Source organism: Electrona antarctica (assembly GCF_951216825.1).
Source record: "Electrona antarctica genome assembly, chromosome: 4".
Classification (NCBI taxonomy): domain Eukaryota; kingdom Metazoa; phylum Chordata; class Actinopteri; order Myctophiformes; family Myctophidae; genus Electrona; species Electrona antarctica.
This window is the reverse complement of record NC_136809.1, coordinates 10,859,857-10,874,809: the sequence shown is the minus strand read 5'-3', so window position 1 is coordinate 10,874,809 and position 14,953 is coordinate 10,859,857. Positions and strand designations below refer to the sequence as shown.

The window sequence follows — 14,953 nt, the reverse complement described above, 5'->3', positions numbered from 1 at the left end:
TACATTCTCAATTAATCTGTTGATGGTAGTGCAGCTGGTTTGAAGTACATGCATGACCTTTCCCATTATTTTCTCCCAGACTAGTATTCTAGTTTCCTCCATAGTTTCCTTAACTGAACAGGACCTGAAGGTCCAGATGGCACTTGCTGGAATGCCTATAGCACAAGATGAGGAGTGTGGAAATCAGACCTCAAAAGGCGGCTGTTTGTAGCTACAGTGATTGGAGGAGATATAACATGATAGGACATGGTATTTCTAGCTGACCCCTGTCTCCCTGGCATCTCTGCTGACTGACCTGATCATGACCATGATGTAATCACAGACTTCACAGTAGACCTATATCTCGAAGATTAGGTAGACATCACTGTCAGACAGGTATGTGGTTGACATCAGCTGGATGGTCCAAAGGTCTGATACATCAATGACAGTGACATCTGCATCAGCAGCATTCCTCCCGAAGTGACATCTTCAATGTGGACGTGGCTTTCTGAATTAGATCAATCACTTCTTTTCAATGTATTTAAAGAATCGATTTTCACTCATCTTCTAACACCGTGCTCATGCTTCTAATGAGAGACCCCCATGCTTCTAATGAGAGCCCCTTGATGCATCTCAAGGGGCTTATCCTTTCAATAAAGGTATATACATTTGCATTCCATCCTCTGTGAACATGGCAGTTAAGACTGGTGCCAGCTCATAGGCAAGGGCGTCCTCCACATGAACATCACAGTCACTAGACAGGAGTACGATGACCATTGAATAGATATAATTTAGGTCATACACTTTGGAGTGTATCATTTGAATTGGATTTGGCTGTTGTTGCCACCATCTTCAACCTGAAAAGAAATATGCTACAGTTTCACTAATACAGATGGTAGAAAGCAGATTTGATACATTTGACTTGATTATTGTGCATACAATCTCATTCTCAAAAGATATATTTTATGGCATGTTGGGGTTTCCAGGCATGAAGGGGTTAATAATATGCATTAATAAATAATGCATTAATCATACATTTTATACATTTATACAATGTGGATTGCATATCCACATTCATAAACACTGTAGAATTCAAAGTTGATGCATTTAGACCAAGTATTTTGCATGAAATACCAAAAAACTCTATTTTGGGTGGATTCTTTTGTGTTTCGGGCATTAAGGGGCTAATAACAAAAAATGCCCAAGGGATATCACTGGGCACCCTCTTGAATTATTAAGAGGTGACCCCAAGCTACAAGAATCAGTTGACAAAAAAACTTTATCTGAAGAAACCACGTTCAGCCAAAAATCACCCTTCGGTTCCCGGACTACCATCAAACTTTCAGATGCTGTTTTTCTCCCAGTGTGAAGGAAGAATGATTAGGATTTGTATTGTGATCTCTCGCCCTTGAAATATATAATCCTTGGTTTCTGTTGTGTTTGAACAATAATATCAATTCAAAACAGTTGTCCTCAAAACCACCAGTCGCTGTCATAAGAACGGGAGGTGCGCTCATGATCACGGCAGCAGAGCCTATTTGTCCACGGCTGCACGCTCACCTGCAGCCCATCAAGTATCATTTATGCTTCGTCCCGCAATGGTGTCACGCACGCAGACCTCTATACGCTCACAACAGTCGCATCTGCGATGCGATGTGAGCTTGTATATCAGCTGTTCTCTGTGCGCAATACTGTTGGGCTTTGAAGTATAAATGTCTCACTAGCACCTCACTAGCCAACTCACAAGAGGAGGTTGAATGGACTGAAACCAGCGCTCCCCAAAACAACAGGTTTGGAGATCTGTTGGGAATTGATTACATGAAACAGTCACCCGTGCGCCCAGTCCCAATGTTTGTAAACAAATAATTGGTCTATAGCGTGTGAGAACGTGTACGTCACCAAGAGGGGGGCGGCGTCTGAAAAGCTTGGGACGGCCCTCTCGTGGGCATTAAATTCTAGCCCACATCACTCAGAATTGAGTGACGGTGGTATGTATTTGTAAATATTAAGCTCGTTCTTGGCGACTTGATTGATTGATTGATTGAAGAATTTATTAACAGTTTGCAGAATTACAGTACATTTCAAGCACAAACTCAATACAAAGGCTGTTAACTGTGAGTGGACGACCCAATAGTGAACCAACACCAGGGTGGATAGAAAGAACGTCGGGCCCAAATACATTACAAGGACAAGGAAAATGTTGTGAACAAACACGGCTGTGCTTAGATACTTTGTTGAACATTATGTCTCTGCGCCCGTGCGCCGATCCAAGCCATTCTACGTCTTTTTGTAAACTCGTCAATCTGGGTTCCTTGATGCTGTCTCCATGCTGGAAAGCTGAACATCTAATTCCGTTTTCTGGCTCATTTCCTCGACGTGACCTGCTGTGGCACTTATTTACTGAGCAAGTCTGCACCATTGTGAGGTCAGTTTAAAAAAAGAACGTATACAAGCACACGGATAGTCGCTCAATGTAAACAAACCAGACAAGCCAGCAAGTATGGCGGCCGCTACCACGTGACACATATGTTGACGCCCCCTCCAGGAGATTTTGGTACACCCTATAGCCCAAAGTTGTGTTTTTGGTCCATTTATTAACCTGTGGTCTGACGTAATGTCTGACGTAATGAAATAAGGTAAGGTATTATGTAGCCTGATCAGCTCTGATCTGACGTAATGAAATCACACCCGGATGTGATTTCACAACTGGCTTTTTCTGTGCAGAGAAAATGACCACGGTTGCTACGGTCATCCAGTTCACCCGGGTGTGATTTAATTACGTCAGAAATTATTTTGAACATAGCAACCATGGTCATTTTTTTATGCACACAAAAGCCAGTTGTAGGAGTGGTTTACACCACTCAATAGGAGTGGTTTACACCACTCAAAAATTAACCATGTTAATGATTTTTTTCAGAGCTTGAAACTGACTGGTTTCTGCCCAAAAGCGACCTAACAATATTAGAGTCGTCCCGATAGCATTTTTTTCAGACTGACTACGAGTACACAGGGCCGGATCTACCATAGGGGCCCTTGGGCACCAGGGGCCCCTATGGTACTTGAGGGTGGTACCGGCCTGAGTACCCGATGCCAGTATGTGCCATATATGGTCATCAGAGACCCAGAATAATTCCATGAGCTTTCATTGGTCGATGTAAATCACGTTGCTATTTAACATGATCATCATCAATGTGTCTTATTTCTTTTTGAGTGGTGTAAACCACTCCTACAACTGGCTTTGTTGAGTGGTGTAAACCACTCCTACAACTGGCTTTGTTAGTGCAGAAAAAATGAGCATGGTTGCTATGTTCACCCTGTTCACCCGGGTGTGATTTCATTACGTCAGACATGATTTCATTACGTCAGACAGGCTATATGAGACCTTACACCACTCAGTTCACACGGGTGTGATTTTTTTTTATGTTCACTGTTTTGATTTTTTTTTGTTTTCAAATAAATTAAGAATGTGCAACATTGTATCTTATATTTCTGTCCCCAGCCATTCATTATTGATAGACCCTTACAGGTCTGTAACTCTGAGTGTAACACATGGAACCAAATGGACCCTTACAGGTCTGTAACTCTGAGAGTGTAACACATGGAACCAAATGGACCCTTACAGGTCTGTAACTCTGAGAGTGTAACACATGGAACCAAATGGACCCTTACAGGACTGTATCTCTGAGAGTGTAACACATGGAACCAAATGGACCCTTACAGGACTGTACCTCTGAGAGTGTAACACATGGAACCAAATGGACCCTTACAGGACTGTAACTCTTGAAATTAAAGTTTGTTGAGAATCCCTGGTTGACTTTTTAAAGTTTGAGCTATAAACACGTTGCAGTTCACTGTGTTGACAGCAGGTGTCAGTATAAACACACAATACAAGCAGCAGGGCTCTACAGCTAAACTGGCTTCATTCTCTTGTTTAGACTTCTTTACGCGCACACACACACACACACACACACACACACACACACACACACACACACACACACACACACACACACACACACACACACACACACACACACACACACACACACACACACACACACAAGAGATTAAAAGTTGCTGAGTCATCCTTTAGTTACAATAGAAGAACAAAGCACTGTTTGATTTGTTCATCTTTAATGTCACTTTGTCATTTTATTAAAGTATACGTGCACATTATTTTAATACTTAAAAGTACCAATACTTCAATATAGATCATACTCTGTTACAAAATGTACAAATGTACTTCCACAAGTACTAAAGTATTGACATCAAAATGTACTCAAAGTACGGAAAGTAAAAGTACTCACAATGCACAATGTCCTGTTTCAACGTTTCAAAATGTGACAAAAAATGTTTCTTTAAAAAAGCCACGTCTGACCTGACAGGTTTTGGAGGAGCTTCTGGAGTCACACAAGTATAGAAGTGTAATAACAATTAAGGGTCATTTTAATCATTTCATTTCAATCATTTTATTGCTGGAATCTTTCAGTCTATTGACCTTTGACCTTCTTCAGGCAGAATCAAATGCAGGACAGGATATAATTATGATCATCACTTGATTGAAGGAATGTCCACACCTGTGTCAAAACAGGTCATTGAGAATGATAGCTCATGGGAGTTGTAGTCCTATCAGTGAACTACAAGTGTCCACTGAGACAGGAGAAAACATCAGGAAAACATTATTACATTTTATTTACAAACGGAGAAGAAAAAACAAACAATAAACAAAAGACCAAATGCAATCTAATGCAAACATCAGGCACACAGCCATCATAAAGCACAGAGCAGATAGAATATTTAACATCAGGCACACAGCCATCATAAAGCACAGAGCAGATAGAATATTTAACATCAGGCACACAGCCATCATAAAGCACAGAGCAGATAGAATATTTAACATCAGGCACACAGCCATCATAAAGCACAGAGCAGATAGAATATTTAACATCAGGCACACAGCCATCATAAAGCACAGAGCAGATAGAATATTTAACATCAGGCACACAGCCATCATAAAGCACAGAGCAGATAGAATATTTAGTCATTAGTTTTTTAATTCAACACTCATGTTAAAATCCTCATTAAGGCTTTCTAAGGCAGTGGTTCCCAAAGTGGGGTCCGGGGACCCCCAGGGGTCCTTGAGGGAGTTCCAGGGGGTCCCCAGCTAAATGATAGTTTGGAACCAAATGGACCCTGATGGGTCTGTAACTCTGAGAGTGTACAAATGGAACCAAATGGACTCTTGGTCTGTAACTCTGAGAGTCCGCGCTATGAGCTTGTAGATCTGCTATTTTTCAAGTATAACATATAAACACCAAAATGGGTTCCCCCCCAAGAAACAGGAGCAGATTGTGAAAATAGCAGATCTACAAGCACAACTCCTCGCGTTCTCCAGATCTAATATATACACACACTGTCTATTATACATGTTCGTCGACTTTTCACTGAGGAAAACTAGATAAAAACTAAGCAATAATGACTAAAACTAAGACTAAATATGTTGTCAATCTTCTCAACAGATAAAAACTAGACTAAAATGTTAGAAGAAGACTAGTGGAACTAAAAGATATAAGTTATGCTTGGTTTCAACCGTTTCATACTGAAAATAGCAGATCTACAAGCTCATGCTATGAGCTGTTTTTGGGGTCCTTGACAAGAAATGTTGAGAACCACTGATATAGAAACATGAGGCAGCGGTGGCCGAACGGATTGCGGAGCGGTCTTGATACCGGAAGGTCGCCAGTTCGAATCAGCGGTCCGACACGTTAAAAATTACCACCGCTGAAGTGCCCTTGAACAAGGCATTGAACCACTACGATGAAATGTGTTCTATGAGCAGGGCCTGGCTGGAAACAAGTTCTTGAGCTTAGCCCAGATACCCTGGGTAAATATAGTAATCATTTCATTTCATTTCATTTCATGAGGTTTTTCCAGAAAAAAAATACATTTTAAAGAGACATTTTTTAAATAGTCAGGCCTAAATGGGTTAATGGGTTAAATTAGATTATTAACCCCTTCAAGCCCCTATATACTTCATCATACGACGCATTGGAAAAAATAGCTGATCTACAAGCTCACAGAGCAGGCTGAGAAGAAAAACTATACAATAATGAAGAAACGATTCTGATCTGATGACACGAGAGACAAAACAACAGTGTGATCTAGTTGAGCTCACACAACAACTCAGCAGTGGATTCAGAGCTAAGAGGAAGCCTAAATCCAACATGGAGGTTGTGTGTGAACGTGGCGTGGACTGTGTGAAGGACAGTCATGGTGTCGTCAGACACACCGTAGAAGGACAGAGTACCTGCACTGTGGTCCATGTACACTCCTACTCTGGAGGACACACGGCCTGGGATGGGAGTTTTAATGTTTCTGTGTCTGAAACTATAACCTCGTTTTGTACACACTAAAGACCACGATTTATCATTGGATCCAAATTTACATTTATCACCCCACCCATGTCTGCTGATATCTGTATGTGAGACTGCTATACCACAGTGTCCACTCCACTCTACCTCAGAGTACCAGCGTCCACTCAGAGCCTCTCTACTCAGAACCTGCTGCCAGTAAGTGAATCTCTCTGGGTGATCAGGTAGTGATTGTGATTTGTTTATCACTGTTACTTTTCTGTTCCCTTTAGACAGAGACAGGTGTTCTTCAGCTGTGTTTGGATCCAGTGTGATCGGACGTGAATATGAAGTAAATTAACTCCAAGTTCCAAAATATACCACAAATACTTTAAGAACTCAGCTCTGGTCTTGGGTTCTGCTGGTGTTGACAGTGAAACCAGTGGCGGATTTACCAATCCGCCACTGGCGCAGAGCCCCGCCTCGGGGCTCTGCGCAACTGCGTGGTCTGCGTCGTGCAATAAACTGTCCCTGAGTGAAACATCCACTCTGTTCACTGCCACTGAGACGTTTGTCCCTTCCTCTGTGAGAATGTCCTCCAGTCTGTCCCTCATCTTGGACACGGCCACAGTCACATCTTCAAAGTGTCTCAGAGGACGGACATGGCTGCTGACTGGGTGTGTAGATTCACTGGTGGTTGAGAGGGAGGAGGTGTAACGCTGTAGAAAACGGATGTGATCCTCTGTGAGTGAGAGCTGCTCCAGCTCAGCATGTCTCCTCCTCAGTTCAGTGACCTCCTGCTCCGCACGCCTCCTCAGTTCTTCAGCACGACTCACTTGACGTTCCTGCTGGTCTCGGATCAGCTGCCTCACCTCAGATCGTCTTCTCTCCATGGAAGAGATGAGCTCAGTAAAGATGGTGTCGCTGTCCTCCACTGCTCTGTCGGCATGGTGCTTGATGGACTCCACCTCCTGGTGAAGCCCCTTCACGTCTTTCTCTCTCTCCTGGATTCTCTGCTGGATGTTCTGCTGACTCCTGTCGACCTCTTTCTGTCTCTCGGCCCGTTCTGCTGCGGCCGAGGTCGTATCGTGACCTTTGTGTTCGTCCATGAAGCACAGAGAGCAGATACACTGCTGATCGGTGCGACAGAAAAGCTTCCTCACCTCGTTGTGACGAGAGCAGATGTTCTCCTGAAGCTCTCCGGAGGCTTGGACCAGCTGGTGTCTCTTAAAGGCAGGAGACTGATAGTGAGGCTGGAGGTGAGTGTCACAGTAAGAGACCAGACACTGAAGACAAGTCTTCACAGCTTTCAGTCTCCTCCCAGTGCAGAAATCACAGGCCACATCTCCAGGTCCAGCGTAGCAGTGATCAGGAGGAGCAGCTTGGAGTCCTGTTGATATATTGATAGATACAGCATTTATTTATCAATATGATAAAAATATATATATTTCATTTTTCTATGTGCCTGTACCCTCAAATGAATACAAACAACTAAATTATTACTGTGTAGCCATCATAAAGCACAGAGCAACTGTGTCAAAAGTAATAAACACTATACTATAAAAAATGGTCAATCATTGACCAAATCCTCAGTGAGGATGCAGAGACATGCAGAGCTGGAAATGAACTAAGTACATTTACTAAAGTACTGTAAATGTACTTAAGTACTGTAACAATCCTAATTACTTTAATTACTTTGTAGATTTTGATTATTATTACAAAACATACATTAACGTTGTATTCCTGAGACTGTCGTAGTTGCGTGGGCGTGGCCTGTCACAACTATTACATAATCTCCTAATCACAATCATTTCAGATATAATCACAATTATTTTTGCATAATCGTCAAAATGTCATACATTTTCAAACATTTTTTTTTTTAAATAGCAGAAATAAATAGCAGATCTACAAGCTTACAACACCCTATTTTGTAAATTTTTTGGAAAGGAAAAAGTATTAAAAGTGATTAAATGTATCAGTGATTTCAGTGATTATTTAAGTTATTTGTCATAATATCTGCTCTGTGCAATTTGTGATAGTCTAAAAGGCAAACAGAAATACAAACTGCAATGTAAGTTCAATGAAAAAAACAACAATAATTAAATCCTTAACCCATTCTGGACGGGAACCCCTTTTGCTATTTTAACTAAGCATTATGTTATACTTTAGCTATTGAAAAATAGCAGATCTACAAGCTCATAGCGCGCCACCGAGTGGCGCGCTATGAGCTTGTAGGTCTACTATTTTTGAAAAATCAGTCTTTTTCATTAGACTTTTTTTAAATGTCGACGTCAAGCCCAAATGGATTAATTATTACTGCAATTATTTGTGTGACAATTAACCGTCACCTTAAATTAGTAATGGTGACAGCCGTACACATGGTGTGTTTATTGTTTAGTTAAATTAGTCATGGTGACAGCCGTTTCTACTCCATATAGTTGACATGGCTGGCCTTGGAACTCCATATATGGACTTGACACTTTATTATACAGTCCTGATTGGCCAATGCTTTTGGAGAAGAGTGACAAGCTGTAGATTTACTTAAGTAAATGTACTTAGTAGGGATGCCAAACGACTCATATTTGGTCAATCGACGTGTCGAGGCCGAAAATCGACGTGTCGATCGATTTTTTTGTTGTTGTTGCTGCGCAGCAGTTGAGGAGAACGCAACTATGCATTCCTTTAAGCAACAACTTTTGCAGCTGCATCCATATGTTTAGAATTTGCATCAATGATCAAAGCCCAATAATAAAAAATAAACTTTATTTTGTAAACAACGACACTGAAGGAGCAGCGGCGCTATCGGCTGCTATGCTATCAGCTAGTCCCAACTTTGATTGATTGATTGATTGAAAATTGTATTAACAGTTTGCAGAATTACAGTACATTTCAAGCACAAACTCAATACAAAGGCTGTTAACTGTGAGTGGACGACCCAATTAAGCATTACACTTGTTTACAACAGGGTCCACCATGTTCAAATCATCAAAACATTTAGAGACGTACAAATAGACACTTCTATATAGACAAAGAACAGTACAGGAATTCATCATAATGGAGGTAAAAAGGGAAAAGAAACATACAGTGAGGGAAAAAAGGGGGGGGGGGGCGGTGGGGGGGGATTCAGATTTTACGGGGGCCAGTTTCGAATTGCAGCCATCCGTAGGTGCCCTTTGAGAGAGGGTCAAGGGATTCGCATGTCTTAATGACTGTTGGTAGGGAGTTCCACATTTTGGTGGCATAGGAGCGAAAAGAATTTAGTCCCTTGTTTGTGCCGAATCTGGGTTGAACATGATTTGTTGCACTCCCTCTGGTGTTGTGGGTGTGGACTTCGTTAACATTAAGGAAGTATCTACACAGGTACATGGGTATCTTGGTGGAGTATCGAATCTTGTGGACCAGACCCATTGCAAGATGCTGTACTCTGTCGCCGACCCTAAGCCATGCCAGTCTGTCAAAGTGGGCAGGGGTGAGGTGGGTTCGGGGGGTGAGGCCAAGTAGGAGCCTGACCAGTTTGTTTTGGGAGGTCTGGAGCCTAGTTTTAAGGGCCTTTGAGGTGCTGTGGTACCAGGAGGTGCATGCATAGTCAAAGAAGCCTTGTACAAGGGCTCCTGTTAAGGTCTTCAAGGTGTTTTTGTCGACCAGTGAGGGGATCCTGTAAAGGAATCTTGTTCAAGTGTATGCAGCAGCCTGTCACAAGTCCCGTAATGAACTGATACGTTGTTCCGTATTTTAATGTCGGGTCGGGGAATAAATACAGTATGAATGACGGCGGGATTTATTTGACAACGCTGTCCTGCTTTCTTCACGAGAAGAGAAGAGCGCTCACAGCTCAGAACTGGCTGTCAGTTCACTTTATGGCATGAGTGAGAGTTGCCAATTTGTGAGAGAAATAAGCATTCAGGTCTATGAAAACAAACCAAAAAGAAGCAACTAATGGGCTATTTGAAAATAGCCGATCTACAAGCTCACAACGCGTTGCGTTTTCAAAACAATCATGGGATTATATTATTATTTTCTTTTATAAAATGTGGAATATTCTTTGAAACATTTTACCAACAACACAAATCTGTATGGGGGTTCCTGGTACAAAATATGTCTAGATCTAGGTTGTAGTTGGACAAATACATTAATCTGGAGGTCCTTAAAAACAAGCCCCCAAAAAAACGCAACCTGCAAATTGTAGTTCCAGGCTGCAACTACCATTTTTTACAAACAATTTTACAGAAAAATAATCCCAAAGTCGCTTATAATAAAACGGCATGGCAACACTGTCTTTGAGCGTGAGCAATGAGATGCGCCTGGGGTCTGGGAGGCTCAGAGCTGCAGCCATTGGCTCATGATACGAGCACACGACCAATGGGACAGAGCATTCAGTGTTGCTAAGATACCCTCCCCCTTCACCCAACACCCTTGGACGATGGGGTCTAGCCGCAGGCTCTAACTGCAGCCAGGGCATGCATGTGAGGAGCGGCGCTGACAGGCGCAGCACAGCAGTGTCACACAGACAAACACGTACCTCTCCCATTTGGAAAACATTTGAAACAGTAAAGTTTATAACGTTTTATAATAAGCCATTACAAAAAAAATAAAAAAGATTTTTCGACTCATACGTTTTTGAGTCGCGGAAGGCATGAGTCGAAAATCGAGTCGATTTTCAACTTTTTTCAACATCCCTACTGCAAATATATCAAGGTTCAAGTATTGCAGTATTGCACTCTCCCAGTAGTTAGTTATCTGTTATTGAGTGCTTTGATTGAAAGTGGAACAAAAGAGAATTTATATCTGTTTAGCCTGCAAAATGGTGATCTGTACCGTCTGCCAGACGGCATCAACTCATATTCCTTATGGAGGATGTGGTTCGGGTCTCGGGTGATTTTTGCTACATTTTGCTACATTTCATAATCTAGATGAGTAAACTAAGGCACCCGTACTTGTTGTACGTACAGATGTTATGTATATGTATTTATGACATTTGAGAAAGATTTTGTGTTGCCAAAATCAATATAACACATTTTACAAGCAAAAACAGCAGCACACGATTTTCGTTTTTTGGTTATATACATTTCTGGCTTGTGACAAAATACTGCAGGATATTATGAGTAGAACTTTTAACCCAAAGTCCTTGAACATTGAATGTGTAGTGCCCATGATGCGGGAACGAAACTGAACGAAAAGGGACCTCACAATATGGCCTACTGGTGGAGACCTGTGCCTCGAGGGGCACTTTTTCTAGTTACATTATTAAAACAATAAACTGCCACTGCGACCAGTTTCGACACCACCGTGTCTTCTTCAGGGCATGGCTAGACAAATCTCCTTCAGTCTTTGAACTAGGCTTGGCTATCATTCCCTCCTTTTATTTCCCCCAGAGAGATTTTATAAAGAAGAAAAAGACAACACCACATGTTCTTTATACTAGGGAGATCAGAGATCTCATCATTTTATTGGTTATCATGACAGAGAAACCAAGACTGCTCTGTTGACTCCACAACTTTGCCATGTTTCAGGGATTGTCTGTCATGGTTTTTTCGATCCATTGTTTGTAATAGCAGACATCCATGAATCGGGCTGGTTCTTTGCATAATCGATCAGCACCACTAGAAATAACACCATAAATCTGGTTGTCAAACACGACTCCTCCACCTGAGTCACCCTGCGTGTGTGTGAGAGAGAGAGAGAGAGAGAGAGAGAGAGAGAGACTTCATAATCTGAGAATACAGTCAGAACTTTGTTTAAAAAAGTTAATTACAGTAATTACAAAACAAATATTTTTCAAATTGTTCTCTATTTACTGCACATAGCCTACAGTAATCCCATACCTGTAAACAAGCATTGCATGTAAAGTGTTAAAATTGATGGTGAAGTGAGAATTAGTGAATGCTGAGATCAAATATATTTCAAATGAATTATGAATTTCAGTTGAACAGTGAATGGCTCCTTTGACAGTTCCTACAGATGTTGTGGAGGGGTGTACACATAGGCCTAATAATATCACTTTGTTACATAAAGTTTCAAAATTAAATCTATTATATTGCGTATAGGCCAGTTAGCCTATATGAGAGCCCATCTGTAAAAATAATTATTGAGCTGAATCTGTCTTGAGAGATTTTATTGGCCACCACTATGTAGAAGTTGTATGTTAACATGTATACTCACTCCGCATGAATCCACACCCGGAGTTTGGGCACAGAACATCCAACGGTTGAACGGTCCTATAGCAGTAGGAAGGTTCCCACAGTCGACAACATCCATGTTTGCACATTGCAGTGTAGGTGACATTGGTCCATTAGCTGTTAAGAATCAGAATCAGTTCATGTATAGATGACAACATGTTCAACTGTCCCGTTACCATTAGGCTGATCTACGTTACAGTAATTCATATCAAACCTCTCCCTCTGTAAATATAGTTAGTCTTTTTCAATGTAGTCTATGTCACTGTGTATATGTTATGACATGTTGATGAATTGAATACACGGACCACAATTGAAACACTGAAGTCCCCAGGACTTTTTTATGTTCCTTTTAGCTCAAGTGTTTTACTGTACTTCCTTGCTGTTTGTGTTTTTATCTATAGGCTACATTTATTCAATAAAAACTTTTCTTTTTGTAACAAAACAAAAGGTTTCTCAACAAAACAATCAAAAGGTTATTGTGAACTCACGGAAGTCTCCAGATTTCTTATCAGATGGACCGTAACCTGCTATTTGAACTGCAGTGCCAGGTTTGAGTGCACTGAATGCAGGCTTTGAAGGGTTTCTAGCGGGACAGAGTCGGGGAAGACCAATCTCCGGAAGCTGACCAATCGGACGGATTTTCAGTAGCATGATGTCATGAAGCTTATCCTTTTCCATATAGACATAATTTGATTCAACTGCTATGTTCTTTCCCTTAATACCATATCCCAGCCAGGTCCAGAACTTTTCCCACCACGCTGGGTGTGGGTGTGGGTTTATAGTTGCATGATGATCCCTGCCAAAATAGAAAACATGAAGGTTTTCATTGTTTATCAAAAATGTGTGTGTGTGTGTGTGTGTGTGTGTGTGTGTGTGTGTGCGTGCGTGCGTGCGTGCGTGCGTGCGTGCGTGCGTGCGTGCGTGCGTGCGTGCGTGTGTGCATGTGCGTGCGCCCACGTGTGCCTGCTGCCACGTGCGTGGTGTGTGTGTTTTAGAAAAGGCGTGAAGATGTTTGAGGCAGAGAAGATTTGGTAAATTGTTCATGGGTGCATCCCACAAAGGCGTGCTCCTTACTGGGGAACCATTTCAAATGGAAATAAACAGGCTAGCAGTATGAAAGCTATTGCAAGAAAAACTGTTACAACACAGAGAAATAATCTACCAAATGCTAATTTATTTATTTATTTTATATATTTTTATCCCACGATTTTGTAAACCATTGTTTCACCCTGTGCCAATGCCTAATCTGTAATCCTGGGCGCTACTCTCCCTCTGCCAAACTGGGGAGAGCCCCAAACTGAGCTCATGCTGCCTTCAATGCATGAGGAGTGAGCAGGCCGCTTCTTATCACCTGACAGGGGGGAGTTTCCCAGGTAGGACGTAACGCGAGGAAGTAACACGTTATTCCAACGAGTTCCTTTCCCCTCCTTTTGTCATTAATATATCAGCTAAATATGAAAGTAAACAGTGCTCGTCTCACCATCCAGGTTCAGGGACATGCGTCCAACAGTGAGCTGCAGTTAGAATCCATCTATCACTGATCAGAGAGCCTCCACAAAAAGTTCCCCCATCAGTTAACTTCAGTTTGACATGGTACTGCCGATCATCTGGACCACAGAGTTGACCTCCAATGACCCTCTTGTCTACACTGCCTGTTGTAACACCTGTAGAATGACAAAGACCTCCATCAATTGATTTGCTCATATTGACAAAGGAAACAATTTAATGTCCATGAGAACAGAAATACTAGGTGATGGGGACAATATTATTCTTTATGATGATTACTGTTAAATAAATGGCATAGCAGCTTAAAGTACATTACAACAATACATTGAGAAAGAGAGAGAGGGGATGATATTCATGAATTAGCTATAAAATAACTTGAAAATAGTAATAAGTAATAAGTTCACTGTACATGAGAGAGAGAGAGAGAGATTTGAAAAGATATTTGACCAATACTGCGGCTGAGTACTTTGTCTACCACCGATAAAAAGAAAGTGAACAATGACAGTTTCAGACCAAGAGAAACACTATGCACAAATTAATTTTACTTTGTTTTACTTTTTACTGTGATAGTGCTATCTTAAAATAATCCTAATAAAGGTGGTTGAATACTCACAAGTAGGACTGTCACAATTATTACATAATTGCCTAATCATAGATAATTGTCATAATCGTCACAATCATTTCCATGTTGAAATAGTTTCATACATTTTGAAACATTTTCAAATTTCCGCTATTCATGTTCTTTTCAAGTATATTCAAGTATAATGTTATAAAATGTTGTAAATGATTGGTCATATCTGCGCATCTAAAAGCCAAACATAAATGGAATTATTTGAGCGACAATCGCCAAGTAAAATGTTATAATCCCTAATGTTCACCATAGTTAAATACTCACCAGCCCACAGCAACAGAAGGAACATGTTCACCATAGTTAAATACTCA

General features: G+C 41.2%; 1 protein-coding gene and 1 long non-coding RNA gene across 2 annotated transcripts in view; both read right to left on the bottom strand.

Annotated features, from left to right (window-relative positions):
* Positions 1-14,953, bottom strand: part of LOC306922429 — a 154,345-nt gene that overhangs the window by 119,641 nt on the left and 19,751 nt on the right. The gene's annotated exons all lie outside the window — the stretch shown is intronic.
* LOC306922077 (tripartite motif-containing protein 29-like) lies at positions 4,338-7,723 on the bottom strand (the record flags this gene model as incomplete). The annotated part of the gene is made up of 2 exons (XM_079499466.1): positions 4,338-4,379; positions 6,785-7,723. Coding segments are annotated over 2 exons (981 nt in total), but the record flags the coding sequence as incomplete, so codon positions are not given.